Source organism: Anticarsia gemmatalis, chromosome 8, assembly GCF_050436995.1.
Source record: "Anticarsia gemmatalis isolate Benzon Research Colony breed Stoneville strain chromosome 8, ilAntGemm2 primary, whole genome shotgun sequence".
NCBI lineage: Eukaryota > Metazoa > Arthropoda > Insecta > Lepidoptera > Erebidae > Anticarsia > Anticarsia gemmatalis.
Genome location: NC_134752.1, coordinates 3,331,941 through 3,351,207, shown reverse-complemented (window position 1 = coordinate 3,351,207; position 19,267 = coordinate 3,331,941). Strand labels below are relative to the sequence as shown.

At 37.3% G+C, this 19,267-nt stretch overlaps 1 protein-coding gene across 2 annotated transcripts; it reads left to right on the top strand.

Annotated features, from left to right (window-relative positions):
* Position 1: 1 nt before the first annotated feature.
* Positions 2 to 19,009, top strand: LOC142974684 (uncharacterized). Of its 2 annotated transcripts, none has more exons than XM_076117149.1 (13): positions 2 to 158; positions 2,365 to 2,500; positions 6,766 to 6,886; positions 7,501 to 7,611; positions 8,560 to 8,646; positions 9,952 to 10,037; positions 11,062 to 11,205; positions 12,376 to 12,474; positions 12,844 to 12,994; positions 13,274 to 13,502; positions 13,605 to 13,771; positions 14,985 to 15,139; positions 15,436 to 19,009. In XM_076117149.1, exons 2-13 carry the CDS (start codon positions 2,381 to 2,383, stop codon positions 15,586 to 15,588), a joined length of 1,623 nt encoding a protein of 540 aa, XP_075973264.1. In that variant the 5' UTR covers positions 2 to 158; positions 2,365 to 2,380; the 3' UTR covers positions 15,589 to 19,009. The 2 variants fall into 2 exon arrangements, with proteins under 2 accessions (XP_075973264.1, XP_075973263.1); XM_076117148.1 differs by lacking the exon at positions 2 to 158 and adding an exon at positions 166 to 1,494.
* The last annotated feature ends 258 nt before the right edge of the window (positions 19,010 to 19,267 follow it).

Genomic DNA, 19,267 nt, shown 5'->3' with positions numbered 1-19,267 from the left:
CTACGAAACAGTATGGCGGATTTCATTTGTCGTAAATGGTAAAAGAGAAGGGGCGTCGTTGTTTATTTGTTTGTAATTAATTATTATGGATTATATTTTGGAAGCTGTCGAAGTGAAATCATAATTTAATTTGGAAATAGGAAAAAAATATAACTGAGGTAAGTCGTGTTATTATATCGTTTTGTTTACAACGTGTGAATATCCATGACCTTATTTTGGAAGCGGTACTCCGTAGTACCGTTACACGGGGCGCGTGGCCACCTGAGTGCCACCGAGAGAGTGCCGCGAGGGCCGCGTTCAACCCCTCCTCTCGCGATTTCCCTGGCGGTGGAGGAAGGAGCCGGGAGCGGGAGTGATTTGGTGACGGCACATGGAGGGGATCCCGCATCATGGTGGGGATGCGTCGCGTCCGCCTGATGGACGCACAGCCGGTCAAAAGGACTGGTAGGGGTGAACAACCTTCGATTTCTGTCTGGTTCCGCCCACGAGCACGCGGGGTCCCCTTATTAATGAAATGATTATTTTCTTTTTAGGTATTAGTTGTAATTGCGTAACTGAGAACTTATCGGCCATTTTTGTTGCGATTCCTTTGTGTGATACTAATAGCTATGATAACCTTCAACCCTCTGATGCCATTTCTAAACACGAATGTTGAATATTATTTTTGGGTATTTACCGTTTTAGGTACTAAAATTGTTTAAGGTCTTTTAATAGGGATACCTAAGTAGGCAGTTATCGAAAGCAACAACATTGGCGAATTTAGGGTCAATGACACATTAGTGTGACCTTATTTCAACTTTCTACTACCTACTAAAACCGCGTAAACTTTCAAATTTCAAGGTGTCGTTACGACTAACTTTTATGTCCTTATATATGCATCTATCGTGGAAAATAAGATAACTTACTTTTTCTCAATCTTTATGATCGATAAAATCAGTTTTCATAAATTTTGATACGGTATAACGAGGTGATTACCCAACGAACAAACTTCCCGCAGCTAGTGAACCACAACCACACCTCACTGATTCTTGTGAAAGTACAGCAAAGAGAAAGTGAGGATCACGCTAGAGCTACATGTGTATACGTACACATACACGCCGATTGTCTGTCAGTATGTATAACAAACTCGTCGGTCGACTATCGGGCCTGCATAAAAAACTTTCTTTAACCCACTTTCTTATTAGTAGGTAGTAGTCGACGATCATCTTTCGCCTCTCACCGTGGCTGAATTAATTTTAGTGTAGTGCCGTGTCTGGTGGTCGGTAGTGGTATGTGCCCTACCATCGTGGTCCCAGTGTAGTCCCGTGCGCAGTGGCGCCGCGGTGGTGGGACATTGGGAGACGTGGGGATACGCGCGGTACTCTTGTGAATGACTCAAGTGGGACAGTGATTTTTTATTTGATTTTTCTCCCGCTTCGGTGGGCCGTGAGGAGGGTCTGCACTCCATACGATGTGCGACATGCAGAAGTTGCCCACCAGAGAAGATGCCTCTTGGTATGCGGATGAATTGTCCATTTTTTACGGTAGTTTTTAAGTTTACGATGTCCCCAACGAATTATTATTATGTGTATCTAGAATAGAGACGTTGATCTAGTACTGTTTATTTGGAAAATGTTGCCCTACAATAAGTTTGTACGTAATAATTCGTAAGTTTTGTACTGTAACGAAAAATCTATGGGTATTTATGTTAAGGTTTTTATTTAAAACAATAAATGAACTGCTTTTTGTATTCAATATTATTTTTCTTATATTATAACTCCACACACATACTGGCCACTTTCACTTTTATGTGATAGATTTCACTTGAAATCTAGCAATTACTAAAATAATTGCTTGTATCATAGGCAATTAAGTCCAATTCCAAAAATTTGACACTGGTTGATAGAATTGAGTAAAAATGTTTGAAACCCTACATATTTATTGCTACATCTCTGTCCATACTTATCACTCTTGGAGCAACAAAGTGATGAACACAACAGGATGCTGTAGTACGTACTACTTGTACAATATTTCCTGTTTATGATAACACTAGACAATATTCTATAATTACTTGTTGGTTGATGAAACATACTACAATACAATTAATTAAATTCCTAAGTAGTCTATGGTCATGGATATTCTCATTACAATACTTAAGTTAGTCATAATGCTTATTAAATGAAAAATAATAGATTTTCCTTTTCAATGAATGCAGCCTGTAGAAGTTTTTCTAGAAAAACGTAACAACGTAACAAACGTAAAAAAAGTCATTTCTAGAAAAACAAAACAAGTTTTAAGAAATCTAAGACAATGACAAAATATCTATAAATTATTAAACATCTACAGAGAAGGTTGTCTACAAAATAGTCCATATATTTTTTTCAGTGAGGACGAGTCAGATATGAATTTTGCTGCATTCTCAGCGGTTGGCTCGGCTGGCACTCACTTTGTGACCACCGGTGGCCAGCTACCAGTCACTAAGATACAGCAGAATGTATCTAACAATGGAAATATGCCACAGGTAATATTTTACAAGACATGTAATAAGAACTAATACAAGAAAAGAATCACAAATATCTTCACTAAGAACTAATGCTCAAGAAAAAAGCAGTCAATTTCGTCATATTAGGAAATGTATAAGATATTAATACTCTGAAAAGAAACCTTGAAAACAACCCTTATTGTAATAGCTGCAATATTTATTAATTCATATTAATAAACATTTACGTAAGCTCTGATTAGTAATACAGTATTTGTTTTTTTTTACCAATATATTGTTTCTAAATTTATCAAAAGTGACCAGAGAGCATAATAAAAATTTAAGCTTACATATTGTTTATTAAGTAGTATAGGATTAGGTAATAAATAAATAGATTAATACAGTATTTTTTCTAATTAAATTACAGACATACATAACATTCACAAAAAACTATAGGTAATGTGAAGTTATAAAATATACAACATTCATCCTTGTTCTGTTTAACGTTACGTTTTGCGGATGTAAATACGACTTTATAATTTTAAATGGTTCGTTAGATGTACAAAGGAAACTATTAGCGAAATCGTTAAAATAATAGGTACATGTTTCGAACATCTATTGACGCAATTAAAGGAAATGAATCACTTCCTTATGTATATAAAACTGGATTTAAATTAAATGTACTGTTTGTTAAAATCTATTATTTGCTACTAATTATTGACTGTATAACTGGGTTCGGGTCTTCCTTTCTTAACTGCTTTCAGCCGGTTGCGCTCATCGGTCGGTAAACGATCTGTGGGTTAAGCAAGCCTTGGCGCAGTCATTCTATACATAGATGACCGTATAGTGGTAATCGAGCTGTGCGTCTTCGTACTTCGGAGGGCACGTATAACGTCGATAACGGTTGTTAGTATTGGGATAGTAGATGTTAAGCCTTGTCAAAGGCCTTCGGACGGCTTGAACGACTTTTGCCCTTTGTTAACCACTAACTAAAACTATACGATAAAATAAATAAAAATTAAAAGGAAGGTCGGGGCGAGATAGTCTGTCTTTACCCTTTACTAGTGGCGTAACTACAGGGTGGAAAATCGATCAAAAGCCTCGGCTCCTTGCCCTCGAGATTCAAGGACCGAGCCTCGAGGACACAGACACCATTTTATTATCTATTTACAAATTATTAGCCACAAGCTGCCGGATTTAAGTAACGACTGCTTTTAACGTTCATACTACTTTCCGACTCAATACAAAAGTTTTAACCATAAGTCCGATCTTAGTATCAAAACTTCATTTTTAAACTAAACCCAGGACTATTGATAAACCACCGTTAGGAAGTTAGTCTGTGACTTTCTCTCTACACATATTTTATATTTATGTTATTACTAGTAAAGTAAACAAATCTATAAACGTACTTAAACGATATTGTAGCGCAATTTATAGTAAATAAACGGTTTTCAGCAAACAACTTTCACCAAGGAAAGCCTGCTATCTTAAGCTTTGTGCGTATAGATTACAATTGTTTTACATAAATAGATATGTATTATATATAAGAAGTATTAGGCAGTTCCGTAATGTTTTCTAGAAGTTAAAATTGTCTATAAATTATGATTACGCAAGCAGTGAAAGCTGAAGTAAAACGAGTGATTTAGAAACTACACATTCTGTTGCATCAAGTTGAAATAAAAGATTTATTTAGACGCACCTCAATTGAGGTGCACTTTCTATGAAATGTGTAGAATCCAAACTTCCATACTAATATTATAAATTCATGTTGCACATTTTGGCTTAAACTACTGAACCGATTTAGATAAAATTTTGTACAAAGACGGTTTGAGACCCGAGAAAGGACATGTCTTTTTCCCCGAAATCTCACGGGCATATTGTGGACTATACAAGTAAAAAGCCATATAACTATAGTCGCTGATTTCTAGTGTTTAGAAAAATGTCTATAATTCGATTCTGCTGAACTTGAACTCTTAAGGAAAAACTGAGATGTTTTTTATTTATACACTGACGATAGCAAATCCTTAACTTTGTATTACCGTTACACAACAAATAGAAACTGGTATGATTTCGTATGACGTCACGAGACATTCTTGGACCTAATAATTTTCTAGTTACAAGCGGATCTGGTGTTTGAGCACATTACTTCTAGGAATTTAATGAAACCGCCTGCACTGTATGAGGACATTTTAATGGTGACAATTTGTTTTTGAATAGGTCAATAGCTTAGAGGTAAATTATTATGAATTTGTGTGGAATGTTAAGGTCATTTGAGGATCAATAAAAAAAACATCACGAGGAATACCTTGTTTCTTGTTGCCTTTTGTTTATTTACAAAAATAAAAATCCTGATGTAATAAAGAATCTTGTCGCGTGAGTTCACGTAGATCTAACTAAGAAGCAATTAAATATAACTAAAAAGTATAAGAATCTAAACAAATATTTCTTGGTGACACAAAAACCCACTACAATCCTGTCTCGAAACAGCATAGCGACCAACTTAACCACTGCGCTATACATGCAAATCTCAATAACGGTAACAAAGTAGCCAACGTCGATTCACGTTATGATACAAGACGTGATTCGACGTGAACACGTAGTTACAGTTTTGCGACGTGGCATTGATGATTTATTCAACGTCTCATCAAAAATGCATTAGTAAGAGGAAACTTGAAGAAATCAATACTTGAATGACTATAAAACGTCTACGAGACGAAAATTTTAACCCTTTTAAATGTAGCATATTTTATATTGTAGAACAAGTTTTGGTATCTGTCTTCCCCCGTGGGAACCAGGTGTGTCTGATTGAGAGTGGAACAGGTTTGATTCTGCAACAAAAAAAAGGATGTAGCATTATCCTAATAAAACTAGAAAGGCACGGAAATGAGACGAGACGTTTTGAAAGAATGTATTGTTAGGTATACCTACCGTTTTTGCAAGGGGCAGTATCGTAGTTCTCCATAATATTTGTGTAGATTGTAGATCATTGAAGAAAAAAAAACAGTAGTAACAGTAGTCAGAAGCATGAAAGTCTGACGACCAGTCTCACCGAGGGGTGTCGTGTTATAACACCGGTAACTGGGTTGTGGAGGTCCCATAGGCAGTCGCTCCATGTAAAATACTGGTATCCAGCTGAATCCGGTGAGACTGGAAGCCGACTTTAACATAGTTGGAAGAAAGGCTAGGCTAATATATATTAAAGAACATTGTCGTGTCTGATTCCATAGTCGTTTCAACAATCTGCTAGTCTCAAAAACCTTCAGAATCGTGGGAATTGATCTCTAATTCAATTGTCTTTCTGACTACAAAAGTATTAAATAAAACATACTTCTCAATACTGATAGGTCACTTTTTATTTGAACTGTTAACGAGATCTGCTTTGTAGTAGATAAACATGTAGTAAACTTTATTCAATACAAAACTGGTTTGTATCGAGTACGTACTTCGAATACCGTATGTTTTTGTAGGTGATGACGTCGAGAATATGACCGGACCTTATTTTTGTACTAAATAATTGGAAGAGCAAAGACCGCACCTACATTTTGTATTTAAGACGGATTTTGATTGCATGTTTTGCGCAGTAGTAAGTTCAAGTTGGTATCTATCGCCGCCTGTCGTGGTTTCGAATCTTATCCAGGACAAGCGTTTGTATGAGACAGCGAATATTTGTTACAAGTCCGGGTGTGAATTTATCTATATCTTATTTAGTAAGTTAGCTTTATACCTAGTCAGAAATCAGTAGCGCGATTTTATTTGCATGAGTTATATATTTATTAGTTAGTTCCTACGAGACACGTTAGGAGCGTTGATCAGCTAATAAGATTGCTCTTTTCTTAGAACAATGGTGATTAATATGTTACGTCAAACCAGCAATGTAACACGTAGTATCGATTAAAATGACGTACATCGGTTGTCAGTTGAGATGAGATATGTACACAATACGCACCTTGAGTCACCCAGTCAGCTGTCCAGTCAGTAGGTGTAACGATAGTTATAGTACTTTTACCAAGAACAAGAGTTGTTTGTTTGTCGTATGGTTAGTGGTCAACCTTGTGTCAAAGTTGTTCAAGCCGCCCAAAAGGCCTTTGACATGGCTTAACGTTATCTTAGTAGACAACAACCGGGACCGACTTTTAAAGTGCTGTCCCCAGTTCAAATACCACTATGCGGTCACCCATCTATGGAATGACCGCGCCAATGGTTGCTTAACCCACAGATCGTTTACCGACCGGTGAGCGCAACTGGCTATGGGCGCCTTTAAGAACAAGACTCAAGGTTTATATTATAATGTGTTTGTGATGTTCCAGGTGTGTGTTGCGATGGGTGAGGGCGGGGTGCAGTACGTGCGGACGCTGGACAGCGGCGCCACGCTGCAGGCCGCGCCACAACTCATCTCCGTGCCCATAGCGCTGCCTGGCGCTAAACCAGGTAAACAATAACACCATTCCTATAACAATAAGTTATTTCCGCGGCCTCCATGGTGCACTGGTTCAGGTGGTCGACACCACCATTGGATCGGGAAGTCGTGAATTCGATTCCCACACGGGACAATTCATTTGTTCGATCCACAAATAGTCTGGTCTGATTGTACTTTGTGTCCGTTGTTTGTATGTAATAGCAAATAGGCAATATTCGGCTACGGCGGCCTGTTTCATTGAACAAGCCAGCAGCGAAGTATATTGTCCAAGTGTGCACGAAATAGACAATTACACAGTCTATTAGATCATCAGATGGATAGTATTGTTTGTACCAGCCTGCACAGTCGCTGTGGCGGAAAGCAGACGTTAAGTTACAAAAATTATCTACTGCAATGTATCTACACTCGTAAATAAGGAAAGGTTATAAAAATGCAGCAGGTAGAGTGATTATACAAATATTTCTGCCCTTATTCGAAATTAGTCACCACATATACAGCATATGTCCAAAAGTCATTATAAATGTGACCAATAACTACATGGACGCAAGTTAAAGGTAAACATTTATTTGATGATTTATTGTATCAGTAACATATGATTCATATATGAAATGTGATTGTTTTACAGGCGATCCTCAACCGACGGTGCAGATCCAGGTGCTGAGTCCAAACCACTTGATACAAGCTCAACAACAACCAAAGTATCAGATGCAAATACCTATACAAGGGTTCCAGCAAGGTGAGCCATCATATTTGTCACTTATGTAGAACATTGATAGTTAACAAAGATAACAAAATATGAAGACTAACGAACTAACAAACTCCACAAACTTTGTTGAAAGTTCTTTGAATGTCATTTCCATATTTCAGTCAATTTATACTAAACCTTTATGAATTGTAATCCTTTCTCATTAATCACTTAGTCTATTGGTAAATACCTCTTGAAATTCCGAGTTTATGGCCAACCGACAGTAAGTAGACAACTTCGTTTTGATTTAATCTAGAGTGTAAAATGGAAGTTGGTTTTAAATAAATAAAGATTTTCTAAAACCAGTTTGGCTTAAAAATATTTACTTAAAAGAGTTTTTTAAACTTGTTTGCTTTCGTGTTTGTATGTTAACATAAAATACAAAATCAATATTCAAAAACATGCACCTGTATCACTTGTGAATGTTTCTCAAGTCACATACAAAATCAATTAGTTCCTTCGATCATTCACACACTCACTTTTTAACCTACTGTGAAGGGAAAAGGAGGTTAACAAATTTATTTATATTGGCAGTCCGCTGCCGACCTCTCTTACATAGAGTTGTAAATAAAATCCTTAAAATGTGAATTGTTGAACTCGTACAAAAAGATTCTAAGGTAATGTTTTCATACTGGTAAATAAATATAATTATGTGATGTGTGAACTAAATAAGTTAGCTCGTACGCATTGTTATATTCCTAAGATCTTTTGATTATGACGTCGTTTGCACTTTTGTAATAACCCAAATGTAAAAAAAAATTGATATAAAATGATGTATAAAAGTAATTATGATATATTATTGTGTAATTGTCGTCTATAAAAGTGACTACTTTCTTAAAATTTTAATTAAAACTAGATTTGTTCGCAATTACAATGCAATTTCTTTGCAATCAACCTATTTACGAAATATACTTATTTTTTTTTCTTGTTTATCTGAAGGTGGTGCAGTGCTAACGGTCGCATACTCGCCCGAGGCGAACGAAGCCGGCGGCATTCAACTAGTCGGACAAGGCGGGCTCGGCGAAGGTGGGACTACCATTCCATATTTATATTTTTTTTATTCCACAAAAGGATATTAGTGAGAGTGCTCCTATTTTAAATGCATTAAGCTTTTAATTAACGAGTATATAATTTAAAAATCCCATGTTACAATAGTACTGGTGGCTTAGCGAGATAATTTTTACAGATCATTTTGAAAACTTTTTGTCATTATCTAGCTACCTATCTATAGCCAAATGTTAGCTTCGATGTCGATCTTTCGCATAGTTTCTCGTGAATTTTGCGTGCTATCTCCTGATTCCAAATAAAATGTTATCAATAAAGAAGCATTAAATACGCGAATTACTTATGAATGAGCTAAAAATATATACTTACAGATAAAACATTGTTTGTTATGATAAGATTTCAATTTAGATCAAAGGTCGTTGACCGACAAACGCAATGTTATGAATGGTAAATAACACTATACTATGCCTACCCATCCATTTGCGTATACATATTCTAATAATAGATTATAAAAACGGTTTTTATTGACCAATATTTTGTCCAGATTTTATCAAGACTAAAATTATGTTGACATGCAATGACTAATACTATTTAAATAGTTCACTTATCTCGTCATCTCTATGTTTCACTCAGTCTGTTTTATTTTTGCTTAATAAATTTAGGGCAAGTGCCCCTAAACTGGTTAACAATAACTTTTAATAATATTTGTGCCCCATTTCCCAAGTTCTAAATAAGTATTGGATAGCATATCAGATGATATTTGACAGTTGCTATCATGAGTTTGCTGTAATTTTATTTAAGATATAGGTTATCGAACACTTATCTGTAAACTATAAAACTAGCTCCTATTCGTTAATTGAAAATACTTCCTAACAAGTACAACCTCTCATGTCCAGGTACATTCAGGATGAGACCAGGTGATTGACCCACTATTATCATGAGACTGTCACTAACACTTTACGCACTCTTTATGTTTTATGCACTCTTTGACACTATAGTAGTGTTTTGACAAATTTTTCGATGTCGGTTTACATCTCTCTGAAATCTAAATAAGATTGTTTCTATGTAAATTTTTGTCTATGTGATCATTTACATTAGAATCGTATATATTTTTTTTGTGTAACCAATATATTGCAAGTTTATAATAGAAAATTTTGTTTGTGGTTTCATGATATATGTTGTTTCATGATATGCTATATTCATCTTCTATTCGAACTGCAAAATTATTTTATCAACTTTTATTCTAGAAAAACATAGTTATATTACTGTGCACACCTAGTCACAGATTTTTATACGTATTTATATCTAAACTTGATATTTTCACAGGTCTGCAAGTGTTAGCGGCGTTACCACAAGAGATGCAGTTAGTTCAACAAACACAGGACAAAGATCAAATGTCTAATATGCACCAGGTAACTAACTTACAAATAAACATTACTATATATGAACAGCTCTCTAACGAACACTGTTCACGAGTTATAGCCTAGTGATAGACTGACAGACAGACAGACAGTGGCTTAGTAATAAGATTCCATTTGTAAAATCGAGTATAGTTGACGTGAGCTGGCATGACATTTGTGGCTATTATACTGCCGTAGCGTCATATATTTTAGGTGATAAGCCAAAATGTCTGTTCTCGGTCTGTTAACAGAAAATACACTCACGTTTGGCCAATAACAACGTTAGCCCCATGTAATAGGACAAGCCTATTGCCATTTACCTGGCATGCTACCAAACTCTGAGGAACTATTGATATATATATTCCAATATAAATTAGAAAAGACAAGTAGTACTTTGCCTTGTGACCTCATCATCAGCTGTCTAATACACTACCGACCACGTCACAGTCATTTAGTTTATACTATGCTCCTGAATAAAAGAGCACTCTATATAGTAATTGTTTTACGAACTTCCTTGTTATATGATGACTTTCTAACAAAGCATGCGGTGAATTAGAATGATTCAGTTTCAAGTAATTGACATGAGTAACTTGTACCGTAAAAGGAAATGTAATACAATGGGTTTAATCTCGTTAACTAGAATGACTTAACATAATATACGAATGCGAAGTTACCATTGTTTTGCTGAAATTGAAGTCAATGACATGGTATGTTATTTGTGGCGCTACTCTGTGTCAAATTTTTATAGTGTCAAAACTACAGTGTAAAACCCTCCTTTCAGCAACTTTAGGTCTCAGCCGAACTACCTTGTTGGCACCTTAAAACAAACATCATCAATGCAATGAATTTTTAAAAATATCACTATGTAGATAATTTTACATAGAACATGGGAAGCACTAAGCTTCTAAAAATCGGTTCTACCAATAACAAGTTATGAAGACAAAAAAAAAACAGACAAATTGCAAAAGTCTTATTATTAGAGTCAGTTAAAAAAGATAAATTATTGTAAATAAAAGATGTGTGTATTTTGTTACAGGTGTTCATAACGCCGAATCAACAGATAATAATAAACAGTCCGGACGGCAAGAATCTCAATAACAACACGACGTCTGACAACAACAACACTGGCATCGGCGACATTATCATCAAAGAAGAGTGCGATGAAAACGCTAATGATGACGTGAGTACTTCTATTACAAATATACTCGGTTACATGCGCTGTTATCCTTGCGTACGAATTTCCATCTCCAATTCAATTTGCTTATGAAATGATTTTAGACTGGGGTTATGTTTGTATTCAGGGTCAACCTGGCCAATCCCCATGCGTACCTTCGTTAAGACCCCTATTTCATTGAATTAAAGCAGTGGTTCGCAACCAGTGGTCCGCGAACCACCAGTGGTCCGTGGAAGTCAAAATATGGTCCGCGAATGATTTTAAAATTTTAAATTTTCAGGATGACTATTACACTTTATTTTTAATATCCTTACATAGTCCCTGCTAACAATCAGGACGGCTACGGAATCAGGCTATTAAAATATTGTTAAGTTATTTAGTAAACCACAGATCCTAATATTTGAAGTATCCAACGACTTTTGACCTTTCAACTACAATCTTACGAACAATTTATTACTCCTCATAAAATCATTGCAAGTGTAATAAACTCGCAACTAACATCTGTTTAGATGTGACGAATTGTAACGAGTGACGAAATGTACGAACGTGCGAAATGCGCCATTAACCTTTTACGCAAAACATTAACAGTTAGCGAAACTAAATATATTGCACGAAGTATTTATTACAAGGTGCATCTGCTAACATATCATAAAAATACATGTTTGTAATGAAACTACTGTGTTATTACAAAATTGTGGTGTGTTTGAATATGGTAATATTAGAGTTGCGACAAAGTGTCTGTCTGTATTACGTTTTTCGGCTATATATCTAAATCAAATGATGTGTTGTAGAAAATAATAACAAAACAATATCGCATCGCTCACTAAAGTATCAAGTATTGGATTACATATTGTTTTGTTATGCAACTGTAAATTGATGAGAATGCAAAATACTTGTTGTCGTTACTTGATAACCGCTTATTTTTCCCTCGACACTTACATAGAAGTTCTATTGACAATTACACGTTCCCTCAACATAACCTACTAAGGACCCTCAAACAATTTTTTGCACAAAATTAATGTATAGTAGCTATAGCTATAGCCTATAGCTCAAAATTCGATGTTCATTCAAAAATCACGTGTATACATGAATAACTTACAAGTAAGTGAATTTACTCGCTAGTCTATAACCTCTATAAGCCATTAATATAAACGATTATCTATTGTATTTGTTCAGGAGAGTTCTCAAGGCACGGAGGCTGGTGAAACAGTTCAGTGGCAGCTCAACGGTAACCAGCAAGACCTCGCCAAGTATCTCAGTCAGCTCCCGCCACAGGTTGGTACACTTTACTTTAACACACGCTATGGTTTGTTAGTGTTTTGAAAGTAAACACACTGAGCTTTATAATGTGGGTAAGTTAGCTAAATGTGGTGTTTTACGGGAAATATCGTAACGAGCTAGATTCATGTATCACCCTTATATTAGACGTTTAAATGTTATGGAATTCTGTTTTTCGTGTGTATCTCGCGTACCGTTGTTCGGATGTCAATAAAGACTCATAGAAATTGTAAACTATATTATATTTTTAAATTATCTATAAAATCCTCATAGATATTTTGTAGTAAGATGAACCATTTTTTATCAAGTTTTATCTGAACCGAAGTTCATTTCAAAACAAAGATATAATCATATTTTCATTTACAGCAAACTCAGCAGCTGCCGGCATCACTGCAGCAGTTCTTACGGCTGAACCCCACTGATGTTAAGAAAGAGGTCACCATCGAGCTGATGGAGGAAGACACCGCGGCCGAGGAGAAGAAAGAAGAGCCTGTTGCTGAAGCTGTCGTCGAAGAAGGTAATATCGATATACTACTAATGTTATAAATGCGAAAGTTTGTTAGTATGGATGTTTCTTACTCTTCCTCGCTAATACTACTGAAGTGTTTAGGATGAAATTTGGAATGTACGTAGGTAGTAGAAAACCCAGAATAATACATATGCTCCTTTTTATCCCGCAGTTCCTGAGGGATCGGGATTTACATGCGGACAAGCGGTCTCTAGTTATATATTGTTTCATACTATACAAATTTAAGACTATAAATTATAAGCCAGCTAACCAATTTATATATTGTAGACGGCACAGTGTGGATACAAAGTAAAAAGAAGAAAAAATACAAGAAGAAGCCGCCGAAGCCAGCGCGGCCGAAGCCCGGGCAGGTGGTGATCGCCACCGCGCTGGACGGCTCGCCCATCTGGTGCTGTCCCGAGTGTAACATGGCCTATCCCGAGAAGGAGCAGCTCGAGGTCCATCTGCTCGGGCACAATATTGAGAGGCGGTTTATATGCGGCATTTGTGGGGCTGGGTATGTCATATTTACTTTCCATTACATTTTTACTAACTTTAATTGTTCAAGTCAGTTAACTTAGTAGTTGGACCTTTATACTAATCAATAATTCTATTGCAGACTGAAGCGCAAGGAGCACCTGGAGCGGCACAAGCTGGGCCACAACCCGGAGCGACCCTACGTCTGTGGCGTGTGCCGCAAGGGGTTCAAGCGGCGCGAGCACCTCAACCTGCACACCGTCATACACTCCGGCGTCAAGACCGAGATGTGCACGCAGTGCGGGAAAGGTAACCACGACACGTTACTGTACTCGAGCACCTCAACCTGCACACCGTCATACACTCCGGCGTCAAGACCGAGATGTGCACGCAGTGCGGGAAAGGTAACCACGACACGTCACTGTACTCGAGCACCTCAACCTGCACACCGTCATACACTCCGGCGTCAAGACCGAGATGTGCACGCAGTGCGGGAAAGGTAACCACGACACGTTACTGTACTCGAGCACCTCAACCTGCACACCGTCATACACTCCGGCGTCAAGACCGAGATGTGCACGCAGTGCGGGAAAGGTAACCACGACACGTTACTGTACTCGAGCACCTCAACCTGCACACCGTCATACACTCCGGCGTCAAGACCGAGATGTGCACGCAGTGCGGGAAAGGTAACCACGACACGTTACTGTACTCGAGCACCTCAACCTGCACACCGTCATACACTCCGGCGTCAAGACCGAGATGTGCACGCAGTGCGGGAAAGGTAACCACGACACGTTACTGTACTCGAGCACCTCAACCTGCACACCGTCATACACTCCGGCGTCAAGACCGAGATGTGCACGCAGTGCGGGAAAGGTAACCACCACACGTCACTGTACTCGAGCACCTCAACCTGCACACCGTCATACACTCCGGCGTCAAGACCGAGATGTGCACGCAGTGCGGGAAAGGTAACCACCACACGTTACTGTACTCGAGCACCTCAACCTGCACACCGTCATACACTCCGGCGTCAAGACCGAGATGTGCACGCAGTGCGGGAAAGGTAACCACGACACGTTACTGTACTCGAGCACCTCAACCTGCACACCGTCATACACTCCGGCGTCAAGACCGAGATGTGCACGCAGTGCGGGAAAGGTAACCACGACACGTCACTGTACTCGAGCACCTCAACCTGCACACCGTCATACACTCCGGCGTCAAGACCGAGATGTGGAGGGTAGACCAAAAACGAAACTCGTTACAAACTTCTTTTCCTTCATTCCATCCGTTCATTTAGTTACATAGGACCGCGCGTTTCGAGTACAATACGTCTGGCCTTTTAAAGGATATAACATGAAGAATACAGTATGTCCCGGTGTGCCCGGCGTTCTTTTTTCTTTTACTGTAAAGTATGAACTTTACTGATAGACAGTATATCTAAATTTCTCAATCCTTGTCACAACACCGTCTTTAATAATGCGCTTTATATTCAACGTGAATTATGTTGGTGCAGGTTTCTACCGCAAGGACCACCTGCGCAAGCACACGCGCTCGCACGAGAGCAAGCGCGCGCGGTTCGAGGCCACGCAGGAGACCCCGCCGCCCGCCGTGCAGCCCGCGCAGCCCGCCACACAGGGCAACACTATACTGCCTGAGATTACTATACACGTGAGTAACGCTTACTTTAACAATTGAAGATACATACTTTAACAGACAGCTGCCATTCAATTCTTTGTTAATTGTACCTTTGGCCACGATTGGCCTTTACAGACCGCTCAAATAAAAGTCAATTTCAATCTGCAAGCAAATCTCTTGTTTTGTCGCTACGTGATACAAATTAATCAACAAAAGCTTTATACAGATATACACTACGACTTTATTCTTACGCCTGTCTCACCAATACTTTTACTACGGTTACTCCTAATGAGCATGATATATTATAATGATCCATCCATTGTGCACAGATACCAACGAGCTCCAACTCGCAAGTGCCGGTTCAGATCAACATCCCGCAGCACGTGGTGTCGTCGCTGGCCGCGGCGCAGGCGAGCACCACCCACAGCCAGGCTCACAGCGACCCGCACTCGCTCGACGCGCTGCTCGCACACCACACGTGACGTCACGGCTACATGACGCGCCAGCGAGCATGACGACAACCCCCGCCACACTGAACAGCCGCCATGACGTCAACTGACGCGAATCATGCTCCAGTGTGTGACGTCGCCTTCTATACCCAGGTCGTTACAAACGTACGAACTACGTCATAATCAAAATAATCATAGGAATGTGACAATGTGTAAGTGCGAGCGAGAGACTCCGATAAAATGACATGACGTAGTTCGCACGTTTGAAATGGCCCGAGTATAACATGACGTGCCGTTTGACATCGTTAAAATTATACTAGGCTTGTGTTTCGCTGATGGCTTTGACAATAAATTCGGTGTATTTGGTCTGAACAAATATAGTAAAAGTTACGTACTTTCGATAAAAAAAATGAAATTTTAAAATTATGTTCACAAAAATGTATAAATTTCTTTTATATGAACTTTATGTGTTACTATTATGAAATCGTATAAGCAATTATGATGTTCAGTTTCAAAACATGCAATAATGGGGTTGTGTATGAAACAATTGGCGTTAGAAAGTTAAGATTATGATTGTTGATGTTGGTTGTGATTGTGAATAATGAATGATAAATTCAACCTCGCATCTATTAGCGAACATTTGTAATGCAACTATTGTGTACAAATTTGCCCATTTATCTGCCGGCTGGTAAAGTAAATTTTTAATTTTGTGACAATACATTTAAAAAAAAATATGAAGAATTAAGTACTAAAGAAAATGTTCCCTATTTGTTTCAAGCGGCCTATGAGCTCTAAGCAAGAAGAATCCTTATTCTAAGATTCTACATGTCACTGAATTGTGCTTTTCGTTTCAGACGACTGTTATAATGTGGTGTTCCATAAAACATCTTTAACCATCGGTTTCTGAGGTACATTTAGCGGTAGTATCTATTCAGTAGCGTTAAAGCTCATATAAACATGACAGTTTGAATAGATAAACTACCGCTAAATGTACCTCAGAATCCGGGCATTAATAAATTATATTCAATAGTTGCATAACAAATGTACTAAAATGTGTGGTGATGTAACAACACGTGAAAATACTTAACAATTACAGGGTATGCTGAAGTTTTACGAGCCCTACACACTGCCGGTACTATGTAAAGAGTTGTATTAACTAAATGTAATCAGTTATGTGACGATATTTTGTTATTAAACATGTTTAAAGAGTAACTATGCGTTATAAGATATTACTGTTACATTTCAATTTTAAATTATCTCTGTTATGAACCAGAAAAAATCAAATTTATTTAACTAAATGCCGATTTTAGTATCGTCAGAATAATTTATTTGAGAAATAAAAGTTCACTGATTCTCTATCCATTAATCCACGGTTAAAATGCTAGTATTTCTCGAATATTTTTTTTTCTGAGGATAGAAAAATCGGCAAAACCAATAGTGATTTTAAATATAAATGTTGTTGTCAATTAGTGTCTAATTATAGTTAAAAAATATCGTCCCATAACTCAGTAGTCGTGGCCTTTTATGAGTCTATAGTTAAATTAAATAACGAGCGCCTGCGACGCGAGTGTTTTAACAATAAATTGTATAATATAGTTGAAAAACACGGTAATAATCATGTTTGTTATAAAAACAATGTGATTTTAAAACATAATTTATGATGTGAACAACATATCGTATTTATGTAAATAGAATTTGTAGAAAACCATGACATTTCTCATTCCGTTCATGAAACGTCGTATGCACAATCATTGAAACATATCGTTATGCTTATGTGAATAACTTGTTGTAAGATAATCTAATTGTATTCCAGGTAAATTATAATTAAATTTAAACTGCACTAATGAAGGCAAATACGCCAAAATGTTGGTGAGCGTCGAAATAATTTACTTAAGTGCAGGTAAGTGGTGGCACGTCTTTAAAAGGTATTTGCGTATAGTTTATTTTATATTTTGTAGAATTATTTTACCCAAAAGCATAGTAACTATGGCACGTCTTAGACGGGTACTGATTCGAAATTAATGTCAAAATGCCTAATTTTCTGCTAATTTCTCCCAACTTTTATTATAATCCTTGCGTCATTGAGATAGTAGGCTACGCTCCTGCCTGGAATATCATTCGATTAGTAATTCTATCATCGCAACTTGAACCTGCATTGTAAATATCATCGTCGCTGTGATATTTATACCATTACCCGCTCCATCAACACATCATGCGCTTATTTTATATACAAACGTTTTATCTTTCCATCGAATTGTGATATTTTATTTGTGTTCCGTTCAGCGTGCTAGGATTGTGATCATGACAAGATTATATTATTTTTCATAACATCCGTCCCTCAATACAACGGAAATATCTATTTTATATATTTTCTTCTTTTGTTAATTTGTTAGTTGAATAATTATGAAATGGCCTAATGCTAAAATTGTCCTAGCACATCCTACGGATGGGATTAACTTCGCTGACTAAAAGCCCAAATGTGTGATAATTTCTCTTAACAATTCATGTTGCTACGCGTTCACGGAAGCTGTATTGATCGATCAGTTTATTTATAAAAGGACCGACAATTAACTACCTGTCTGAACATAGGTACGTTACAGGATCGTCAGCTTTGATTTATTGATCTGCGCGCTCCTAGACTCGATACACGTGTCCTATGAGAACCGTGCATCTACTTGATTGTTTCTCGCACTTTCATTTCAAAGATCGTAATTCATATTCATGCTTTTCATAATCGTATTATCACACATTTCCGCGAGTCATAACATTACGTTAATATTAAGGCTTTCCACCACACGATATTAATATTGTCAGCTTTAATGTAGGTGTAAATTGTTTTCGAATTATATTTTTGTACTTAGTATTAAGTTTTTTGTACCGCATCTGATCTATGAATCGTGGCATGTTTTAGATATTAGCTTAGTCCTCGAAACTCCAAGGTGCTTATGCATTAACTATGTTGGGTTCCGATACGCGCGGAATCTAATTAGTTATGTTTTCTTATTACTAGAAGTCAATATAAAAGAATTGCAGCTAAATGATTAATTACACAGTTTCCTTTTATTTCTAAAGTAATTTGTATTTTTGTACATGTTATTGTTTTAGTATTTAGTTTTATTCGCTCCGTAGTGTAGTTCGTTCGTCGATCTAAATCTCAAAATCTTATTTAATATGTTTTGTAACTGTCTAGGCGTATCGTGTATACTTCGGTCGAAAACTTTACTTCTTATCTGTTATCTGTTATGATAACGTTAGTAGTTAACCAACTTAGACTCTTATTTTTTTATTTCGTTTATAATGAAATTAGTTGCAAGTATTATAAGGTTAAGACATAGAACATAGACCATAACTTCTGTTTGGAGTTTAAGTGTAAACTTTTGTATGAAACTTTTTATTTATTAAGAAGACACAGTAAGGATAATAAGATAAAAAATAAATCACTGATTCTAGATAACGGCTTTTTATTTATTTTTGTTTTCGCTCTACCCTTTAACATCTCGTTGTAAAACTGCGTATAGTTATCACTCATTCCTACGCGGCAACGGTGAAGGAAAACATCGTGACTCGTGAGGCATGAGAGTTCTTTAGAACAGTTCTCAAAGGTGTGCAAAGTCCCCAACCCGCACTTGGCCAGCGTGGTGGATTCAAGGCCTTACCCCTCCCTCATTACGGGAGACCTTTTCACAACAGTGGGACATTAATACTGCGTGCA